The sequence below is a fragment of the Herpailurus yagouaroundi genome, unplaced genomic scaffold (assembly GCF_014898765.1).
Source record: "Herpailurus yagouaroundi ecotype Mexico unplaced genomic scaffold, PumYag 29, whole genome shotgun sequence".
Taxonomy (NCBI): Eukaryota; Metazoa; Chordata; class Mammalia; order Carnivora; family Felidae; genus Herpailurus; species Herpailurus yagouaroundi.
The window spans coordinates 37181232-37205000 of record NW_024412377.1 but is presented as its reverse complement, the minus strand read 5'-3'; the positions used below and the strand labels follow the sequence as shown (position 1 = coordinate 37205000).

Genomic DNA, 23769 nt, shown 5'->3' with positions numbered 1-23769 from the left:
CTTTAGTTTTCAGCAGGCTATTTATCAAATATTTATAAGTTTCAGTATAAAAACACGCCTCCGGTGATTCTCTCTTTGCCAAAAGATTAAGGAATGTTTTATAATTATATTATGTTAGGAAGTTACATGATATATAAGCTATTCTGATTTTTTCATTGCCCATCAAAATATGGTCAAACCAAAGTGCCACTATACAGACCCCTTCAGCTCTCGTTTATGTATTTTGTGGGATCTACATTGCCTTAAGTAAGCTTTTTAAATATTCATTTTTGTCTACCAGTGTCATTATGTATGGAATATTTTCATAAGAGCGAATATCAACACAATGCATTTAAACAGGGCTTTTTTAAAGTAGTGTAAATTTATGTGTTTAAAAAACTGTTGAAAAACAAACTAATGCAAGTTAGACAGAAAATTTGTATGGGACACCAGATTTATAGATGCTAAAGATAAATATCTGTTACATGGGCTAAAAGAACAAAAATAAATAAATAAAGCTACCTATAGCCAAGAAAACATTAATCTAGAGTTTAAAAAAACAGTATATTCCTATTACCTGTTGCTATCCGGTGGAAAATTATTGGAATTGGCTCCGTAGTAACTAATACGTCTTCATCATTTTCTGAACTTGACACATACGTATTATCTGCAAAGAAATATGGACAATTCAAGGCATGGTAACCAAAAAAAATACACCCTTTATTAAAAAAAGTTAAATTATATCCACATCGCTTCCATCACTCAGGAAGCACATACTACTGCTCTGGTTAATCTCAGACAAAATTAAGTATACGTGATTTATCACAGATTTACATGTGATTTAATTTTAAATGGCGTCTTCAAAGACACTTGTGTCTCCTAGAGAAATACAGACTGCAGATAGAGACTGTTCCCCAAACAGGAAGCAGATACTGGGAAAAAGCTAAAACAAGAACATTTGGTGCAATAAAAAAATTCAATATCAAGTCATTAAAAAAACTGAACCAAAGCCCTGGTTGAAAATCATACCTCCATATTACTCTAATGTATATTTTTAAATGATATGAAGTCTCACAATTCTTCTTCTTCCATAAATTAATTCCATTAAATAATACTAAGCAAGTTGAATGCACAGAAAATACTTAATTATTCCACAGCTTTTTTTATTCATTATTTGTTTTCTCCAGAAAAAAATATTTTAATAAATTTAGGATTTTTCCCTAAAAATACAGATCTTTGTGTATATAATATAACACACAGCCATTTATTCTACTTTGTTCATTGACAATTACTGGGCATTTGTGAGACCACTGTTTGTTACCAAATGCTTCACCAATTCATTAATTATGGTCCTATAATACTCTCATTGACACTGTATAAAATATAAAAAGTGTAAAATATTCCCAACAAATAACAGAAACCTGTTATCAATTTCTGCAAAAGGAAATGAGCATTCTGACAACTGACTGAGTACACGATAAAAGATCTTGAGCCAAGTTTTCATAATATTGTGTCAGTACAGTGAGAACACGATCTTTAACTGATAGATATCAAAGTCACTACTTTATTTGCAAAGAAACATCTGCACTGTGTTTAGACCTTGAGTGCAGTGAGTCGAGAGTGATATGTCTTCACAGCATAGTCTCAAAGACTCTCAATAGACATAAGGGTTTACTAATAATTCTGGAAGGTGAGAGGAGACGAATGTGGATTAGATTTGAAACAAAACAGGTTTGCCTCATTACTTTGTTTTAATTACAAATTTTGCCTTGTTTCACTTTCAAGTAGCATTGAGGAGGGTGTGAGATTTTTGTGTTTATCAAGTGGGACCACAGATTAAGAAACAGGTTTAATATAAATTTGTTTTAATTACTGTTTCAACACATTGGTTGAGACTTTGACCGTTTATCTGGAGTCTCTTCTGTCAATAACCTCATACTCTGAGGTGAAGAGTAAACCCTCTATTAAAGCCAGTATTTCAATTTCTTAAACCCTCATTCAGAGGATTACTGATCCAAAGTTATTTGCTACTGAATCAACTCAATTAGTTTTTCCCTGTAGATAATGTATTCCTTGAAGCAAACTTATGGAGAAAAGGTGTATTAAAAACAAAAGTGAGCATTAAAGCAAAAAAGTAATAGCTAACCACCACCTAGAAGGGGAGATCCCAAAAAATCCACAAAGTGCACACAGTATCATGCAGTATCTCAGTGTCATGGACGGGAGCATTTTACTAAATCTTTAAGAGGAAAGTAAATTAGGGCATTCTGTTTATGAAAACAAGGAAGTGAATAACTCAATTTAATGGATCCAATGGCTTAGGTGGTGTTGACACTACAAGGCAGTCAGCTTTGATTCAAGAGAATGTAATTTGAATTGAACGAATGAACACACGTTGCATAATGCTTTAAGACAGGATTATGCAGTCAAACACATCATTTTCTAAGAGATTTTTTTTTTTTTTTTTTTACCAGTTTGTATCTTGATTAGTGTTTAGGCATTTGAACACTTTCAATTTCTGTTTCTGGCTAAATTTACCCAAGCCAAAATGTTTTCAGGTTTCATGCCAATATCTATTAAATCATCATTACGACATCACAGGCCCGATCAAAGAGATATATATACTCAAGTGAAAAACAGAAATGTAGGACAGTAGACAAAGCACATAAAATCTAGGCCCAACTACCAACTAGCTATTGATCCCTTTTAACTAACCCATGGTTGCTTTAGTTCTAAAGTGAAGGTCTGCAGATGCTCTTTGAGGATCGTCCCAGCTGTATGAATGAATTCTGTTTTCTCTTTTCGTTGTTCTTTAAATAATCATTTCTAAACCTTCCTCAAACTATTTTGACATCTGTAATAATAAAATCATCTTTGTTTAGACATGAGAAAGTAGGACATAAAAAGGATAAGGAATGCATTTAAGGTAACAGAATGAGTCAGTGACTGAATAGAATGTTTTCAAACTCAAATTCCTTCTCTGGAATTCTCCCACTTGACTCCAGAGGTGCCAAGGGTTTTTTTTTGTTTTTTTTTTTTGCCCCCAAAAATTCCGAGGACAGCTAGGTTCCTTAACGTGTAAGTTTTGTAGGGACCTATAGATCGTTATTAAAGGCTGTTAACAATGTGACTATTTTCTCTTCCCTGCCCTACCAGACTACGCAAGCCATTACTGGGACTTCCATGGACAACTGGGGCAAGATGGGTAGAGAGCTATGAGAAAGCATCTGTGAAACTATTGTTTCCATTCTATTTCAAAGGCAACATAATTTAAGCCAAGTCATTCCATTATTGATTACTACGTACCTTCAGAAAAATAATACAATTATAATAATAATTATATTGGCTTTTGTAATATAATCTGGATATCTCCCGAGTGTTATATTATGTAATATTTATACACTTCGTATCACCTTCAAACCAATCAACTATTATCCCTATTTTAAAGATGGGGAAGCCAAAGCTAAGAGAAATCAAACAATTTGCCCAAATCATTTAAGTAATTAAGGGGCGGCTGGGTGGCACAGTCGGTTTAAGTGTCCAACTTGGGCTCAGGTCTTGATCTTGTGGTTCATGAGTTCGAGCCCCATATCGGCTCTCTGCTGTCACGCAGAGCCCCCACTTCAGGTCCTGTCTCTCTCTCTCTGTCTCTCCCCTGCTTTCTTGTTCTCTCTCTGTCTCTCAAAAATAAACAAACAAAAAAAAATTACACATGGCAAGTAAGTGGTAAAACTGTCTGAATTCAAACATCAGTTCTTTGCTATGCTTTTTTTAATATTAAAAAGCTGTCACTCAACAATCGCAATATCTTGTAAAACATAAAAAAGGGATGAGAAAATTCACACCCACCAGTAGGTGAGCCTCCTAATTAAAGGTGGGAACTGATGAGAAAAAATTCTGCTGTTCTGTTCCAGTGGAGCCAATTATCTGTGACTTGTAATATATTTGCCTCCAAAAAGCAAAAATCTGTCTACAGTATAAATTCCATAAGGAAGCACAAGTAAACCAGAAGGTTGCTCTATTTCTTCGCTGCATTTAAAAAAGCCCACATATCATTTAACATTGCATTTATGAACATGTTACTTAAAGTATACTTAATACTCAATAAAGATCTTCTTTGTTCACACAAAACAAAACTATGACATGAATTTCAATAGGTGGCACAGGTTACTTAATACATTAAAATTATGAAGTGATAAATCTGTTCCTAAGGAAATAAACAAAGTGCCATAATCCTGAATCTGGAGGATTATGCTCATATATTTCCACAGGGCAAAGCAAATTCCAAATTTTCAAAGCTAGATGATGAGCTAATCATTCAACCATATAATCCAGAGAAAGTAGGGAGGGAAAAGACTGAGGAACATTAGCAGAAGGAACTAATGAAGTACTATCAAGATTACTGATAGCAATTACTATCAAGACTTAGAAATTTTCAAAAACAACATAAAAAGCTATCTGTTTGAGTTGATTTTTACAATAAGTAAACTCTGGGGAAGAAAAACCAAAAGGAGAAAAAGACAAGAACAAATGTAAAACAACAGGTAGGAGACAGGAGAAATAACCACAAAGAGGCAGATTTTCAGATGTACAGGCCGAATACGATAAAAAACTTTTTGCTACAGAAGTTGGGACATTTCACCAACACAGTGAGCTTTCACGTTTAAAAGTGACTAAGAAACAGAAAAACAAAACAGACAATAATCACGGCAGAAAAATAACAACTGCCCCAGAACCATCCCTGAAGAGATGCCAGGCTCAGAGAGATTTGCTGGCATGTTCTAGCAAATGCCAAAGAATAGCTGCATTTCTTCAGCAATGCCAACTCTTTAACAGCAAAATATATGGCAAGATGCATACGGTTCTTACGGATCAACATTAAGATGCCTGCTAAACAACCTTGTTGTTCAAAGGAGAAAGCGTACGTGATACCTCAATAGATGTTAAGCAAGAATTTGATCAAGACTTACAACTCATTCTTAAAAAAAAAAAAAAAAAAAGACTTGGTAAAACGAGAAAACTAGTTTTCTGAAAGTAGATGGAAACACGCTCACTAATTTTGGAAAAGAAGGACAAAGCTGCCAACTTTCACAATCATCATTAAAAATTATTCTGGAAGTTCTAGCAGTGTAATGGCAGAAAAGACACAAGGATGAATACCGGAAAGGGAGAGCAAACATAATTTGTATGCAATATTAGCTACCTGAGAAATCAAGTGTATTAACTGAACTTTTAATACAAATAAATGTAGATTAAAATTTAATCAAATGGATAAAATATTGTCATAGTAACACTTTGAATTTTTTTTTAATGTAGTAATACGAAGAACACTCCATAAAAATAACTCCCACTGCTTCTTTCATACAAGTGACAGGAATCAGAACTAAATTACAGACTTGGTTTTACCACCAATCTGCATGTCCTTGGGAAATACTCTTTACCCTCTCCTGACACATTGCTTCAATTATAAATGGTCACGATAGCCTCTGTTCTGCTTATACACAGACTGGCATTTAGAGTCTATTCTATTATGTGTATGAAAATACTTGGTATACAGTGTACTGGTTACATCAGCCAATTCAAAATTCTACCCCAAAATGCATTAATCTCTCTCACACCAAAACTTGTGTTTCATTTACACTCCTTTTATTTTTAGAAATGAAATTATAGTGGAAATTCGCTACAGACTTTCTCCAAGAAGGGAACTTATTTTTAAAAAACACAAATGATAACTAGTGTTTTATGTTTCAATTTTTGTATATTGCATTTCCTAAAGGGGCTACCTCCCGCACAGAGAGAAAAAGCCAGTGATACCTCTTGGCCACAAGAGGGAGCTAAACATTTGGCTCCCTTCGTTATTACTAAGGGCATCTTCTGCCCTATTTCCTGTGCTACAGAATAATTCACTTACTGTCTTCAACGTGGCTTTGATTTGTGGCATTACCTCTATCACTCTGACTTCAAGTCCTCTCATGACTGACATCTCTAGAAGCTGCCTCAGATGAGAAGCACAATAATTATAATATTCACAACACTGGAGCTTTTATTTTCCTAACACACTTAGCAAACATTCAGTATCAAAAACATCCTATACCATAAGGGAGAGAGCTGATGACAAAATCTTCTACCAAAAAATTTTTCTTTGTAAATACTTCTTGTGTTCCTTCTTCCAATGAAATCTGTTTAGAACTCTTTTTATACTACCATTAAAAAAAAAATAGGCCATCTCTTTAATAATGAATAATTCCCCTTGTAAAACTGTACAAAAGTTTTAAAGACTAATATGCTTAACATATATGGAGATCATAGCAAAGTAACTGAAACTTACAAAATTATTTTTAAATGTAACATCTGATCTTATAAAAAGATTAAATGCATGATGCAAACAGCCACAAAAAAAAGTAGCATGAATGCTAAAGAAATAAGTTTTACATCTTCATACTATCTTATGAACTAACAATTTTTAAAAGTACTCGAAGTATGTATCATCAAAGTTGCCTATAGCAATCTAGTCATTTTACACAGAAAAATATGATCCAAATCATGCAGAGTATGTGAATAAAATGGCTAGATTTGAATAAGAATTGGAATTAGGTTTCTAATTTATGACACCGACAGATCACAACAGTTAGTTTGGTGACCACCTGATTTTATTAAGTCAGAATGCTGGAGTAAAACATATATGAAATACAGGCAGTTAAAATTTGCTATTCTTTGGGGCGCCTGGGTGGCTCAGTCGGTTGAGTGACTGACTTCGGCTCAGGTCATGATCTCACGGTTTGTGAGTTCGAGCCCCGCATCAGGCTCTGTGCCTACAGCTAGGAGCCTGGAGCCTGCTTTGGATTCTGTGTCTCCCTCTCTCTCTGCCCTTCCCCACTCATGCTCTGTCTCCCTCTGTCTCAGAAATAAATAAACATTAAAAAAAAATTGCTGTTCTTTGCCACAAAATATGATAAACAATAGATGCTTGCATTATACTCTTTTCTCCGAGGTAAAGTAATCAGGTTGTATTTTTTTCTGCATTAAGTCTACAATACTTATGTTCTTATTCAAGATAAAATTATAGATATCACTTGTGAGGAAAATACTAAAGAGAAACATCTTGTTTACATATCTGAAAATTGTCATGACTAAAATGTTGGCATACACAGCTTGGGCTCTGATGAGATTACATGTGTCTAGAAAACAGGACTGACCATGGCCTAGAAGAAAAACCCTTGTTTGACTGATACAAAAATGGATCTGCAGTGGTCTTACATTCTGTTTTCTAGGGAGAAGTGTTTGTGGGTGTAGTAATATATTTCAAGTAACAGACACTCAGTGAGACTACATAAACAAGATACCTAGTCTAGTCCAGTGGTACAGTCCATAGACTCTGGACTCCTGGGTTCAAAACCCAGCTCTTCCTCTTACTAGCTGTGTCATCATTCATGAGGAAAAAAGTTGATGCTATGGTAACAATGTCATAGGATCACTGTCAGAATTGTTTAATGAGACATATACTTAGGGAAATGAAGACAGGACTATTTTTTGCTATTACTATTATTTTTACCTATTATTTTAGCTGCTATCCTTACCTATTATTTTTACATTATGAGAACTCAAATGATGTTTCAAAGCCAACGACTGAACCAGTTCAGAGAATCTTTTTTTTTTACTTGCAATGAGAAAAATATATATAGGCTGAAGCTATACATGGGCTCAAGTAAACTATTTTTCATCAGGAAACTATTTTGATTCTGGACTGCATCTCAGGGTAAGACATGTATCTCACAGGCAACCAACAGAATTTTTCTGGATCTTTAAGTCTTCCCCTGCCAACGCTTCACTCCCAGATATATTTATATACATTTTCCATCTCCAAAAGAAAAAAAAAATTCAAAGAAACCACGACACAAGTATTTGTAATAAAAACAGAAAGAAAAAAAAAAGCATACCTGGGTAATCTTCAGATACATGTACTGAATAGGATACACTGTTAAAACAGGAAAAAAGAGAAAAGAAAGGCTCAAGTTACTGCTAAGGAATATATGTTTTTACAAAATAAAAACCGTCATATTCCCCATTCATTTTTATAGATGAACAACTAACATCCAAAACAGATTAGAAAGAATATTTTGATTTTTGACATCGGAAACTTACAGAGTTTTAAGATATACTTTCTGTGAGTGTAAATGATTTTTGAAGTATCGTTCTTCCCACAGTGGTACTTTGAGTACAGACAGGTCTTTTTAATCTCAGCAATATCTAATATTCCCTAATCTATGATCACTTGTGTCATCTGCTCAGATTTTATCAAATCACCTTCTTTTAACCCAAAATAAAGTATTCTTTCTGTTTGGTACGGCAGTCCAGAATTTAAACATTTATTTTTGATACTGCTTCTCCACAATCTGCTGTGATTCTGAAACACGTCCTTTTCTTCAAAGACTTAACAAAGTGATGACAGCGTAACTCATAGTTGTTCATCAGCCAATCTCTCATCGTCACGACATAGAATAAACGAACTATCTCCAGACCTCAGGAGGACTGGGTTGCCTTAAAAACAATTTTTAAATTGCATTTTAACAGTTTCACAACTCCTTCCCCAGTAACCCTACTGCCTTCAGGTATTACCTCAATGACACATGGGAAGCTATCACGATTACTTCTCCACTTTCCTCTCTCTATCAGCTAGACTGTGAGTCTCTTGAGGTTAGGGTCCGTGTCTATTTTATTTTTAGCACAGTCCTCTATTTTACTGCATGACACACAGAACATATTCAATATTAGCTTTCTGAAGAGATTGGTGGAACTGCCACCTGCCAGAGAAAAGTCAAAATTTAGTTTAAGTTCAGCCAAATTAACTGCCTGTTAACACAAATCAATTCTCTTTGAAGGAACAAAAAAAAATAGAATCTCTGCAAAGTATCATTCACAAAGTGAATCCTGTAAGATTCAAATTACTTGACATATGAACAAACAGGAAAATCTAACCTATATTCAAGGGAAAGTTTGACCCAAGTGCTGGAATCAGCCCACAATGATGTTAAAAAAGTTATTATAAGTATGTTTATGGAAGTAAAAATGAAAAATCCAATCCCAAGAAGAAAAAACAGATCATCAGGGTCTTTTGGACACTAGTAAAAGAGCAAACATTTTGTATAACTAAAGTTTCAGGAGGTAAAGAGAGAGAAAACACTGCAGGAAAAAAAAAAGGGCTGGCAATTTTCCAGTTTGAGTCAAAGACTGATGTACAGACTGAAGAAGCCCAGAAAACCCCAAACAGGTTACATGCAGAGAAAGCTACATCCAGGTGCACGTGGGCAAACTGCTGAAAACCAAATATAAGGAAACATTTTTAAAAGAGACAAAACTGACACTATACACATAGGAAAACAATAAGAATCAGTGTTTCATAAGAAACTATGGAGGACAGAGGACAGTAGAATGATGAAAAGCTGGGGGAGAACTGTGAACCCCGAATTCTACATCCAGGCCACGGATCTTTAAAAATGAAGATAAATTTAAAAACTTACAGATGAAAGAAAATTGTGGATGTCTGTGCCAGCAAACCTAAGACAGAAAAAATCCCAAAAAGTTCTCCAGGTGAATGATATCAGAAAACAAAATATCCAGAGAATGAAGAGTAGCAGAAATTGTAAATATAAAAGACTATTTTTCTCTTACTGTTTTAAAAATACATGACTTGTTTAAAGTAAAAATTCTAACACTTCATTGTGGGATTTATAACATATGTAAATGTAATACACATGACAATTATAGCATAATGTCTGGGAGGGGTTAAAAGCTCTTATGTAGTTTCAAGGTTCTTCTATCTTATTCAAAATGGGATAATACTAACCCTAAACAATAACTTCTAAGAAAAGTTAAGGATATACACTGTAATCTCTAGAACAACCACAAAACAAAGAAACAAACAAGCAAACAAACAAATAAGCAAACCTTAAAAAACAATAGCAAGGATTGCATTAAATGTGAATGGACTAAAAGGCAAAGCCAGCCAGAATGGATTTAAAAAAGCAAGATCCAATTCTATGCTGTCTTTAAGAGATCCACATTAAATATAAAGGCACAGATTCAAAGTAAAGGAGGGAAAAGTTATACTAATGCAAATAGTAAGCGTAAGACTCACATGTTTAAATTAATAATGAAGACTTCAAGACAAAGATACAAAGAGATCATCATAATGATAAAAGGGTCAATTCATCAGGATGAAGGCACAACAATCATAAATGTGTATGCACCTAATAACTTCAAAATACATGAGGCAAAACTTGACAGAATTAAAAGGAGAAAAGCACAACTCCACAATCATAATTTGAGTAACTGATAGAACTAGACACCCCCCACCCAAATCACTGAAGACCGAAGATCCGAAATAGATTTTAATTACTGTAGAATATCTTTTCCTTTCAGATACACATGGATGGAACGTTCACCAGAACAGATCATTCACTGTGCTATAAAACTAGTCTTAGTAAATCTGAATGAATGGATGGTTGTGGTTCACCATAGTCCATATCCTGGGTTTCCTGACTCATCTAGCCCTTATAACTAAGTCGTAAGCCCTCAAAGACCCACTGCCTTTTAGAATTTGTGACTGGACTTTGGGCAATGTGACTATGGCCACAGGTAATGCAACCCCTCTAGGCAAGCCCAAGTCTCCACCAATCAAATCCCTGGCCTGCTGCTTAGTCCCTGTAAAGAGATTAGGCAGAGACAAAAATGAATAAGGAAGTGAGAAGGAAAACAAGATGGTTTGTAATGAGACCAAATACTGACACACGGTTCTTTCATAAAGCATACTTAATTGTTCAATGAATTCAAAAAGCATTTCTTGGTAACCTGATAAAAGACAAACACTATGTTAACGTCAACTACGATTTAGGTAGAAAAAAAATCAGGAGATGATTTTGAATGATTAATTCAGGAGGAAACAAAGAATATAAAACAAGGAATATGATAGACATGGGAACTTAAACATTTTAAAGCACAACAGTATTTTTTCCTTCTCATTTTTATATAATTATAGGTTCATATGAAGTTGCACAGATAGTTGAGAGAACTCCTGTAGCCTTCATCCAGGTTACCACATTAATGACATGTTATATACATACAGTACAATATCAAAAGCAGGATATCAACATTAGGTAAAGGGAGTATAGCTCTATGTTATTTTATCACATTTGCATCATGTACCACCATACACCAAGCTACGGAACTATTCAATCATTCAAGGATTTGCCTCGTGCTACCCTCATTAGAGTCAAATCCATCTCCCTTCACCTCAACATCCTTAACCCCAGGCAGCCACTAATCAATTCTCCATCTCTATAATTATGTCATTTCAAGAACATTATATAAATGGAATCACAGAGTGTGCCATGAAGCACAATAGTATTTTGAGGCCAAATGAGTATTGTGAAAAAAACTGCTATGATTGGCAATATGTAGGACAGACTGAAGAAGAGGGAGACTACCGTAGTGGCAAAATATGAGCAACGATCAGTGGGGAGGTATGTAACGGGGAGGAGAAAATGCAGGAACAAATGGCAGATGTTGGAGCCCAGCCAAGAGACCAGCTTTGGAAATCATGGCCCTGAATCAAATGCCAAGAATTAAAAGATAAAATAACCATGCCAGTGATGCCTCAAACAAGCTGGGGGAAATATACACTATGACCTCAATGGATTTATTTGCCCCACAATTCATCTCCTTAGATAATGAAACTATACTATGTAAAAATGAAATTATTGACGATCAAGGTAACCCTTCATCTGGCAGTACTATGTGACAGAAGACTGGGATCTTGCCAGAGATTATACTCAGTACTAAACTGAATTAATTCCCCACAGCCTACCATCTCAACCAACAACAGTTGGCTTCATTTCTAATCCAAATGAATGTATAAATCCAAAATGAAACCTTAATACGTTCCCATGTCTATCTCCAACCAGGAAGCCTGTTGCAGTCATAGCCACAGAGATCCTGAATACCAGCCTTACTAGCTGAGTGGCATAAGAAAAGTTATTTCAACACACTCAGATTCAACCTCTTTTCAGTAAAATGGGAGAATCCACACCTACCATATAAACCTGCTGTGATGATTTAATGGCTTAACAGGTGTGAGGCCCCCAGGACAACGCCAGACACATAGCAGCAGGTGCCGAGTAATTCTAGTCAGCTTCCAGTACAAGCAATGAAAATTTAGAGAAACAAAATTTTACATGAATGAATGTTTTATGGGGGAACTCAATTTACTTGAAATCACAATGTATTCCATTTATCGGAGACCAAAACTAACACTGACGCTTTTACTTTATGATAGCGTTACCCTCATGATGTTAGAGGAGACATTTCCATGTTCATGATCATACCTGATTTTTCGAAGACAAAATAGAAAGCAAAAACCCAGCAAAATGACTCATCAGCTCCTGTGCTATAGCACTTTCTTGGTAGTACACCAGAAGGAAAATCACCAGGGCTGTAAAATCCAAATCAGTTTCACTCTGTGGCTTACAGAGTTCTTAGGGAAACAATCTAGTACAAGCAGACACGGATGATTAAACTAAAGGACCTAATACACAGGGCCAGAAAAAGAGAAAAAAGGTAAAGAACCAAGCTTAAATAGATATAGGAGTAAGGGTATAATAGGATATGTATAGGCTTACATAGCATGTGCTGCACATGCTAAATACTAAAGCAGCCAAAATTATCATGAGGAAACGAAAGGGGAAGGCGAACAGGAGAAGGAAGAAAACCGTGGAGCAAGGTCTGAATTCTGATTCAGGAAAAAATGGCTTCAAAATTTTAGAATATGTTGAATTACAATTACACCGAGGTGCTTTGCCAGAGAAATTTAAGGTGGTTGTTATGTGGTCAATACTACATGCAACATAAATAAAATGGCGGCTTCCATCCCTTATTCCTCTGAAAGCAACTGTCCCAACGAAAGACCTCTCTCTATTGCCACAAGCCTGTAAGGGAGCTCCTGGGGGAGCCCTCAGATGTGTGTGTTCACTATCTACCTAATCCTGTATTTTGTTTCTCTATTTGTTTACTCCTGTAATTAAAAGCATTCGTAAGGTCATTCTTCTATCTCAACTCACCACTCACTCCATTACCATCCTATTTCTCCTGAAATGCCTGCAAAGAACTAAGAATAGGAGTTTACATCTAGTCCCCAAGTTCACAGATATAAGGAAATTCTTTAAGAACAGTAGGGAGATGATGAAAAGGGCAGTTTTAACATAACAGGGAAGGGAACTGGGGTGTGAAGACAAAATGACTTTAGATTCCGAAGACCTCTCAGAGGTACTGGATTCAGTGGCTGTATTTTAATTGTTGGCCCCATAACGTTTCTGATACCTCAAACTCAAGAATCTTGCATCCCGAGCTCATACTTTCTCGACTACACCCGGGGGTTTTGGCAGAGCAAGCAAAACCCAGAATCTCACCAGGTCTTTTACCTTACTCTCTAAAACAGTTTCTCTGGGAAGCCAGTCCTTACAGCTCCTTTTCCTCCCAGTTAGATCACTTTTAAAATTTACGTGGAAAAAAGAAAAAAGTAAAATCAGAAACTCACAAAAAACTGCAGCTACTGGCAAGCAACCCTCCATCCTGGCTACAATGCTTACGAGTACAGGCCTCAACTCTGTATGTTCACTTGCAAGACAACAGCTTAGACCTGAGGGTGTATGTTCCCTACCCCACTCACAGACCCACTGCGAGCTCACCAGAAGAAAATTCACTCCAGCACCTGTCTTCCCCAATGTCCCAGTGTTACAGGGTGAAAAAGACACCGTCCGGCTATCCATCTCCTCAACCAACTCCTGCATCTCAAGCTAGACGGTGACTTTTGGCATGCTAGAAGCTCATTTTGCTCCTTGGATGCCATTTGCTTCCCAAAAGATTCATTATCGCATTTATTATCAGTTTTACCTTCCATAAATATTTTCTAAATATCCAGGCCAACCAGCTATAGCACCTTCGTTATTTACCATTATTCGCTACCAACTGTTTTGTCATTTATCCAGGATTAGGAATTTCTAGGGCACTCTTTCCTCTTTACTTAAAAATCCTCACATCACCCACATCCATATGGACAACGTTGAGCTGCATATGGTTCCATGACCTCATCTTCCCTTAATTTTAGCTCACCAGATCCATGGCTACCCCTTGGACCTTGACTTGGAGTGTAAGTGCTCTCCTTCTAAAATCTCAACTCGGTGTCCCACTTTTTGGCCACAATTTTATAACTTTACAGGCCTCAGTCCTTTATTCCTGCTCACTGACACCCGCCAATCCCCATGCTTTCTTTCACTCTTTGTGCTCTTTATGGTCCCTTCAAGCTTCTTCTTCTTCATGTGACTGTAGAGACCCAACTGCTCTCTCCACACCATCTTCAATTCCTTCATGGTGTACCCCTATTTTGCCCATGCCGACCACCTACCAGACCTGTAACCACCAAACCATAGATAAGTCATGTGTGGCCTTCTCAACTCCCTAGACCTGGGCTCTGAATGCCCCTGGAGAGGACAGTGGAACCAAGGCATCTGGAACCCCTGCAGACATGGAGTGCTCAATGCCAGTTCTGCACAATTTTGCCCAGTAACCCTTCATATATTCTTGTGCTTTTTCTTTTTGGTAGTTTTTTTCAAACCTTCACAACTTTCCAACGTCCTGTAACAATGTGCCCTTTCAACTATCCGCATGAAGATAAAACAGAGCATCATATGGCTACTCCCGCAGGGCATTTCCATCCTTTCTCCTACTAACCACCTATAAGCTAATACTTTTCTCCTCCCACCCAGGAAGATGGAAATGTCTGTGCTTTTATCTAAGACTGGTCCATCTACTTGATTTATAGATCCCGTAAATGAAGGCTCCATCTGGGACCTTGCTCCACAACTTGAAATTAATAAAAAATCTATAATTATGAAAGTGTTAACAATTTACCCACAAAGATATTAATGGTAGCACTGTTAAAATGAAGAAGTACCCAGAGAAGCAAAAATGTCAAAAATTGGATTATGTAAACTATTCTATACATACAATGCAACACCAGGCAACTCTGAAAAGGTAATGGTGTAAAATAACATGTAATGAAAGAGATATGTGTTTCCAGTATATTAAGGTACATATGAAAATTTAGACAGCTACAACATATTTTTGTTAAAAACACATAGATACATATTTACTACAAATACATATTCATAGAAGCATGGCTTGAAAAATAATGACAAATTTCAACATTTCTTATCTCTTGGTGTTTGGATGAAAGGGAGCTTTATCTTTTGTATCTGTATTGTTTCAATCTTATAAAAAGTATTAAATAAAAAGAGGGAAAAGCTAGTAATTTTTACCTTGTAGCCTTTTCTTATTATCACTCTACTTTCCTTCTTAAAATCAAGTTTTTGCAAAGAGTCATCTAAGCCCTTTTTACTACCTACCTACTGGCAAGTGTACATTCCAATCTGGCTTCCACCCCACCAAAATTCTGCTTCTTCACAACATCCCTGGTCTTTTTTTTCTTCCCCTAGTCCTTTTCTTACACAAATTCTCTGATGCATTTAATAAAAATAAAGATATCGTGAAACCCTCCTTCCTTAGCTCCCAAACTCCATCTCTCCCCGGGTTCCCTCTGGTATTTGAAGATGCTCTTCTTAATTTCTTCATTTACAATATTTCAAATTTCATGCTGCTTTCATATTTCAATGCTTTCTATCCATGCTGACTGCTCTATTTTCTCACATGAGTAATCTCAACTATATCCGTGAGTATCTCCTACCAGCCATACATGAGACTAAAAAATTCCCTATCTCCAAATCAGGGAGGCAGCTTTTTATTTTTCACATTTTTAATAGGATATTCTGCAAGCAAATTAAACCCAAGTCATACAAAATAGGATTTATTGCATTCTCTACCTTACTTTTCAACTCAACAAATGAAATGCCAAGAAACCTGGGGCAAATAATAGCAGCACTTGCTGTTTGAAACTACAGATCTACTCACTATTTGACCATATCAGGGCACAAAACCCTTGGATACTTTCTGGAGCAGGGAAATTCTGATTCAGTAGATGTGAGGTAGGACCTGGTATGTGCATTTCTAATTTACTTCTAAATTTTAATTCTTTAGCATGTCTTCCAAGGCTGTTCATAATGTAACCCATAACAATCTGACCAGCCAAAACCCTGTCAAATACCCAGCGACCTGAACTTCTAACCATTTCAAGTTCTACCGTTACCAAACAGGTCATTTTATTCACACAAAGCAAAGTTGCCCTAGACTCTGGATGTGAAATCTGGTTCCGTCATTATTAACTGTGTGACTGCGTGCTAGACTGACTGTGAGCTAAAGAATTCCTTCTTTTTGACTCAGTTTCCTATCTGTAGTCTACTATCTCTTAGGGTTGCTATGAAGAGTAAACAGGTTAATGCACGTGAAACGTTTTGAAGAAAGGAAAAGAAAAGAAAAGAGAAGAAAAGAAAAGAGAAAAAAACAATCACAAAATTTTCAATAAACCTTAGCTGTTTCATTAATAATATCCTTTTTAAATTTTTTTTAATTTAAAAAAAATGTTTAGTTGTTTATGTTTGAGAAGGGAGAGGGGGAGGGAAGGAGAGGGAGAGAGAACAAGCAGGGGAGGGGCAGAGAGGGAGACAGACAGACAGAATCTGAAGCAGGCTCCAGGCTCTGAACTGTGAGCACAGAGTCCAATGCTGGGCTTGAACCCACAAACTGTGAGATCATGACCTGAGCCAAAGTGGATGCTCAACCAACTGAGCCACCCAGGTGACCCTCTTCTAATAAATAATATTGTCATTATTATTACTCCCACACATAGACTTAATTTCTGGAACACATTCCCCTCTCTCCTCAAGGCTCAATCTCAAGGACAACTTCCTATGAAACTTCTCCAACAATCCAGGAAGATTGGGCATTTCTTCCCCTATGTCCCACTTCATCGTGGCATTAACTATCCGATAGACTGAAGGTATGGACCAAGCATTTTCATCCTCAAATTCCTAGAGCTTTGACACAGTCTTACCACTCAATAAATAATTTCTGAATAAATGAACAAATCATATATTTTTCCAAAAGTACTAGATATTCCATGACAGTCCTTGATAGAAAACATATCGCTTCAGCAAGTGTTGAAATATTTGATGAAAATCAACAAATGCTGGTACCCAACAGTTCATCCTGGGGGTCCACACCACCATGCATGTGAGTGTCCGGCTCTTCCTCACATTCTCTTCACAGGCTTTTCGTGATGCACAGAATAGAGTGGGTTCTGAATGCCCGGATCATATGTGTTCTCTGTATTTGCCATTTTCAAATCTACATACTAAAGGTGATACTTGCATTATTATCAGTCCTGATAGCATGAGTTGAAATTTAATGGCCCAGAATAAGGGAAGATCTCTCAGATGCCCCCCTCCCCCACCAAAAAGGAAGTACCAGTTACTTTCAATACAAACAAGTAGAAATGTTAGCATTTCAAGCTGATCAGTAGTTTACTAGTTTTTTACTTGTCAGGAAAGAACTACACGGGAAAGTAAGTATAGACAGTTCTAGACAGAAGAGGAAAATGGACTAGAAAATGTTTGAGCAGGAATTTGTTGCAACATCATATATTCCATGCCAGGAGCAAGCGCGCTTTAGTCAAGGACTTTAACAACAACCATGCACATATCTCTGCCCTGCCCTTCTTCTAGAGCTTTCAACACGGAGACAAGAGAAGTAAGCTCACATTCCAGAAGAGAAGACACATCTTTCCCAACAATGAAATAAACTGTTGGTATAACACAATTTACATTATCCTTTACAAAGATAAAAGGATGATGATGTTTGCCCACTAAACATTCAGTTAGTTTCTCAATAATACATATGTTCCTACTCTCAAGACTTATTTTGATAATTTTTAAAGCTTTACTTTCAGCAAGTGATGTAAGAAGATTAAAGTAATGGCGTTCGTTTGTGTGACATTTAGGGAACTGGTTGAGTCAGCAGCTTCAGTCTTAAATATTATACTATAGGTCAAGTGCTCAGAATTCTAAGTAAACCATCTTGTCAACAGACATGAACTTGAAGGACCTAAGTTCAACTTTGATTATAACCCAGATGCATGCTTTATTTATGATATTAATACACCATATGGTATGAGCAAAATTTTTCTTTTATACTGCCTTAGTCTAATGAAAAGAGCCAACTGCATATTTAAATAAAGTCTTGTTTCTCTCTTATTCTTTAATTGTAACCAAAAATAAAAGGGAGGTCACAAGTGCAATTCCAACCAGACCTTAACAGTGAACAGAGAACACCAAGTCACCAACATTAAATCAGTTATATATATTATTTCTATATTTCCTCCCCAAAGTTTAATGTCTAGACTTTTGTTCTCTGAGCAGTTTGCAACTAATTCAATACTATTTGATAAACATTCATTCGATAAATGTAGATACCTTTACCTTCACTGTTTTTTTGTGTTTTTTTTAAGCAAGCTGCACACCCAGCACGGAGGCTTCACCCACTGAGCCACCCAGGCACCCCCACCTTCACTGTTTTCTATCTAGGTTCAAGTTACAAACAGTTATAAAAAGTTTAAAGTGGTTACAAATGATTTACACAACATGCCAGGACTGGAAAGCTGAATACGATAGAAGAATTCTAAAAATGAAGTATGGCTTTGTTGAGGCAAGAAAACATGTTTTAAGAAAACAGTATAAATTATTCAGAGAGATAACGACAATAAATACTAAAATACCACCTCACCAATTTTCTCAAAGACTTAAGATCTCCAAGATCGGTTCTTTCCAAGATAATTTCTTGTGGAATATCCAGCACAATTCTTAATACCACCTGAAGACCCTTGCAAGATCTGATCTATCTACTTGCCTCATCCTAGCCTTGCCCTGTGTTCTCTCTGTGCTCAAACAAAAAGGACTCGCTTTACTTTCTACTCATGCATCAGACACGAACACCACCCAACCACTCAACCGAGGTGAGATGTGCCTGACACTCCTCAGGCACTCCTGGTTGCTCAAGAACAAAGGAAAGCACAGAAAACAAATGGTTACATTGATAGAACCTCCATCAGTTTACAAATATCTTAGTAATATCACAAGAAAAAGGCAGTCTTATCAACAGCCTAATCTCCAGAACTCCCTACTATCTTAAGGATAATGCTTTGTGCAAGGGAAAAACCACCTTAGCTTAACAATAGCTAGGCCTCCAACAATCTGTAAATCCTCTTTAGCATAGGGAAAGCCCTTTAAGAAACTTCCTCTTGACTTTACCTCCCCCAACTCCACAGTATTTAAGCAGTCACTCTGCACAGCCCCGTGTAGCTCTTCTGCCCATGGGTCCTGTTCCCAAGCTTTAATAAAATCACCTTTTTGCACCAAAGACGTCTTCAAGAATTCTATCTTGGCTGTCGGCTCTGAACCCCACCATCACTCCAAAAACCCATTACTCCCACTCCTCTTTTGTCTTGTTAATTCATTCTCATCCTGCAGATCTCAACTGAAATGTCACCTCCTAGAAAGAAACATTGTGATCACCTCTCCCAGACTCAGATCTTACTACAGAGCAGTTATAGAGTTTGTAATTATATACTTATTTGCATGGCATTAACATCTGTTTCTCCTACTAAATCTGAATGGTTCGAAGGCACTTCTAACCATAATATCCCAGCAACTACATACACCTAGTACACAGTAGGAACACTGTAAATGTGGAATGAATGGATATTGATAAATGTTTAAATCCTTTGGGATCTTCCAACTTGGAATAACATTCCTCACAAAATTACTTAGCAAATGTGATTTAGTTTACAATCTGAAGAGCACAGAAGAACATGGACTTTAGAATATACCTTCACAAGCCATGTGAGCCTGAGAAAAAGAATTGGCTAACCTTCTGCTTATTTGTGAAGTGAGAGAACATCTACTTTCTAGTATTGTCAAGAGGATTACATGGCAGATGACAAGTGTAAGAAAGCAGCTTGTGTAATAAGAGGAGACAATCAATGAAAATATTTCTCAACTTCCTCTCCTTTCCCAAAACTCAAGCATGAGAATATACAAAATAATTCTGTAGTAGAGCTCTTCACTATCCATTCTACCCCTTCCCCTCCCGGCTGGATAGGGAAGCCCTTGGGTTTGCAAGAGGAGAATCCCTTCACCCAGGGTAGAAAAGAGCTGAGCAAATGGATAAGCCAATCAGATAAGCCTAGTTTCCCTGGTAGCCTAACACCGGTGGTAAACAGAGAAAGGCAGCAGAGCTTAGGTAATTTCAGAGATAGAGGCAGAGCCCTGATCAAACTAAGCCTAAATTCCTTATCAATGAACTTCTCAATGAACAAATAACCTTCCTTTTGCTCTTTTAAACCAGCATAAAATATTTTTTGTTCCTTACAACCAAAATCATCTTAACTGATACATAGGCCTATTAGGCTTGTTGAGACGCTTTAATGTGAACATCTGCAAGCTATTTAAACTAAAAAACAACGGACATATAGGCTTAATTTAATTTTGTGATTTTTGCCTAATCGTTACAAAGTATATACTTTAGTGATTTATTTAGGATTTTAAGTAATATTCATACATTTTATAGAATTGATGACCCAAAAACAATTGTAATAAATTAGATACTATACAACAAAATTTGTGAGTGCAAAGGTCTTATTATTTTATGGTCATTTTCTTTAAGGTACAGTATTTTTTTCCCTTATGGATAAATGATTTTTTAGGCCTTCATATGCATTTGGTTTGTTATTTTGTTTCAATATATATTCTAGAAAGTGGGATTTGAAAAGCTATAGTCCTAACCATTGTTTTTCTTGTTTGTTTCTAGACTACAGCCTTTAGGGAAGTTAGCAACTCAACAGGAGAGTGGGAATACTTGTAGACTGTAGAACACTACTTCTAAGTTCTTGCTACAATCAATTAGCCTTTCACTCTTCATTAAGCTTTTGAAAAATGATTTGTTCTCGCAAGATTAATGTGGAAAGTATAATTATTTGAAAACAAGGGTACTGTATTTAAATCTGACATATTTTGGCCACAAAGTTAATTGATTACTAGATATTCAATTAACAAATTCAATTCATTCTTAAGCCAGTGAATATGTAACTAAAAGCCAGCCTCAAAGTAACAAATACATACCACAAAAATAGCCACGCAAATGGTTTTACCAAAGGAGAACGGCAGTTTAACAAAGTAGTTACAATAATAATACCGGTTTTGAATATATGTCTAAATTAAACACTAAATTAGTCTCTGGATTTTTCCTATGGGAGAAGACTTCATCAAGGCAGACTCCACTGACCCTAGATACAAGGAAATAAGAATTCCATAAGACTGAATTAATGGATGGGTACCATTTAATTGCAGGTATTTTTTCAGGTACTGTTGTTGCTTTTAATATTCTGTCTTCTAATGATATATGAGTAAGACTTTCATCTTTTTTTTTTTTCCTTTTAAGCTATACCTTTCAATTTGGTGGACACTGCTGTTTCAAATTGAAACAAAACACTTAAAAATGTTTATTTATTTTTGAAAGAGACAGAAAGAGCAAGTGGGGGAGGAGCAGAGAGACAGAGAGAGAGAGAGAGAGAGAGAGAGAGAGAGAGAGAGAGAATCCCAAGCAGGCTCCACACTGCCAGCACACAGCCCGACATTAGGCTTGATCTCACAAACCATGAGACCATGACCTGAGCCGAGATCAAGAGTAGGCCACTTAACCAAGTGAGCCACCCAGGCACCCCAGAAACAAAACACTTTAAAAGAGCATCTAATTCTCACTGATCTCTCCAGATTTCAGAAACGAATAATGGGCATCCTTACTTTCCATGGCCATATAGTTCTTCCCATAGGTTTAGTAAGAATTTGCCCTCTCTTTTTGGCAGAATACTTTGGACAAATCAATTGTGTAACCAGAGCTACCCCAAGAATATCATATTTGAAAATGATTTTCGCATAATCAGGAGTGACAACTACTGAAAGACAAGGGTTCAGTTTTTAACAAGGGTTAAGTTTACAAATCTCCCCCAAGACAACTGGCCTAACACACCTGGCTGGCAGATAGGTTCCCGAAGTTAGAAGAAGGTGAGAAAGGTCACTGTCAGTCAGAACAGGAACCTTAGCAAATGTTGGGAGCCTCAACCAGACGGAAATTCACCCAGTTACACACATATTAAAGATGAAATCTCTTGGAGAGAGTTTCTTGCTTTTGTCTTCCTAGCCTCAGAGAAGCAAATAATAGAGGCTTTTAAAAGTCCAATCCAAGGTTTATAATAAAAATTTCTGGAGAGAAATTAATTCTATCACCTCAACAGCTCATGGTTCTACATTTGCAAATCTAGAGGAGGCCTCTATGGCCAATTAACACTCTAGCTGCAGTTTTTGGTTTTTTTTTTTTTTTTGGATGAAGAATTACCTTTGTAAATTACTTGTGATCTCAGGAGGAAGACTCTAAAGAAAACTGTCAAAAACTTGAAAATGGGCATAAAAGATCCTGAATGTTTTCCACTGGCACACTGGGCATTCATTCTACAGTGGACCCTGCAGATTCTGATTCTAAAGGGGTTTCTGATTAACTCAGCAATCTTCATACCCTGCAGGGATAAAAGCTAAGCGGTAAAAGACTGATCATAATGCAAATTACTCCCATTTATGGCATTACAAGTGAGTTTTCTTTCAGTAAAGAATATATATCTCAATAAATTAAATGTGTGTGTACCCAGTTCTCATTTGAGCCATCTTTAGTATGCAAATTTACACAAAAAAGCTCTGGTATTGACAAATGAATGCCTTCTTTACTTCATATTAATATAGGCATTAAGCTGACCAAACCAAGTTTATAAATAGAGTAGACTTTGCTTCAAGTGTTTTTGGGATTGTGAGAAAGTTAAAAGTAACTAAAAGGTTCACAAGTAGGGGCTGGTTAAATAAATAATGGTATGTCTCTTACAAAGGTGCTGGAGCCACTAAAAGTAAAACCTAGAAAAAGTAAAACTGCAATCTAATAATACTGTGACCCCATTTTTGATAAAAAAAAAACAAACTTGGATTTAAATACCTTTATTAATACATCTATTCCGAGTTGTATAGGACTTTTGAGGCGGGGAGAAGGGTATTAGGGTATGCTTTCTGGGGAGAAGGTTTGTTGGATCACTGATGGTTGTTATTGCTGATGACGTCTGCTTTCTTTTCTTCCAAATTTTCCTGGAATAAACTTTACTAGCAGTAATCAAGTATAATTATAGAGGAAAACTACTAGAATTAATTTATAAATTATATTTCACAATGCAAGTAAAAGTACATTCATTAATAAAATGGGAGCAATACCTCTGTATCTGTTGGCTAGATCTTACACATCTTTCAGGGAGCAGTTCACATTTTTACCTTCAAGAGCCCTTCCTCTCAACTTCACCCCACTCTGTCGAATCTGATGCAGTGAAGATTTAAGACTCCTTACTAGACACTGTCATAGGGCCCTAGATGAACTCCTTCTAAAACTTTTCATAGCTATAACTGGGGTGAATATGAAATCAATGCTTCTTTCCCCTACTAGACCTAATTTCTCTGTCTTATCCACTGTTGTGAGCCTGATACTCAATATATGCATATTGCATCCTAAGAGGTACTCTTAGGATGTACCTCTTACATATATATATATATATATGTATATATATAATATACACATATTATATATACATATGTATATGTAAGTATACATATTACATATGTAATTGTATATGTACGTATACATATTACA

The 23769-nt window shown here is 36.3% G+C and overlaps 1 protein-coding gene across 2 annotated transcripts in view; it reads right to left on the bottom strand.

Annotated features, from left to right (window-relative positions):
* Nucleotides 1–23769, bottom strand: part of PARP8 (poly(ADP-ribose) polymerase family member 8) — a 179539-nt gene that overhangs the window by 74078 nt on the left and 81692 nt on the right. The window contains exons 4-5 of one of the 2 annotated variants that reach the window (XM_040496757.1): nucleotides 7917–7954; nucleotides 557–646 (exon numbers count right to left, since the gene is read on the bottom strand). In XM_040496757.1, the coding sequence (XP_040352691.1) occupies nucleotides 557–646; nucleotides 7917–7954 (128 nt within the window). Of the gene's footprint in view, nucleotides 1–556; nucleotides 647–2694; nucleotides 2900–7916; nucleotides 7955–23769 lie in introns of those variants that run through there. The other variant, XM_040496764.1, reaches the window with a different exon arrangement.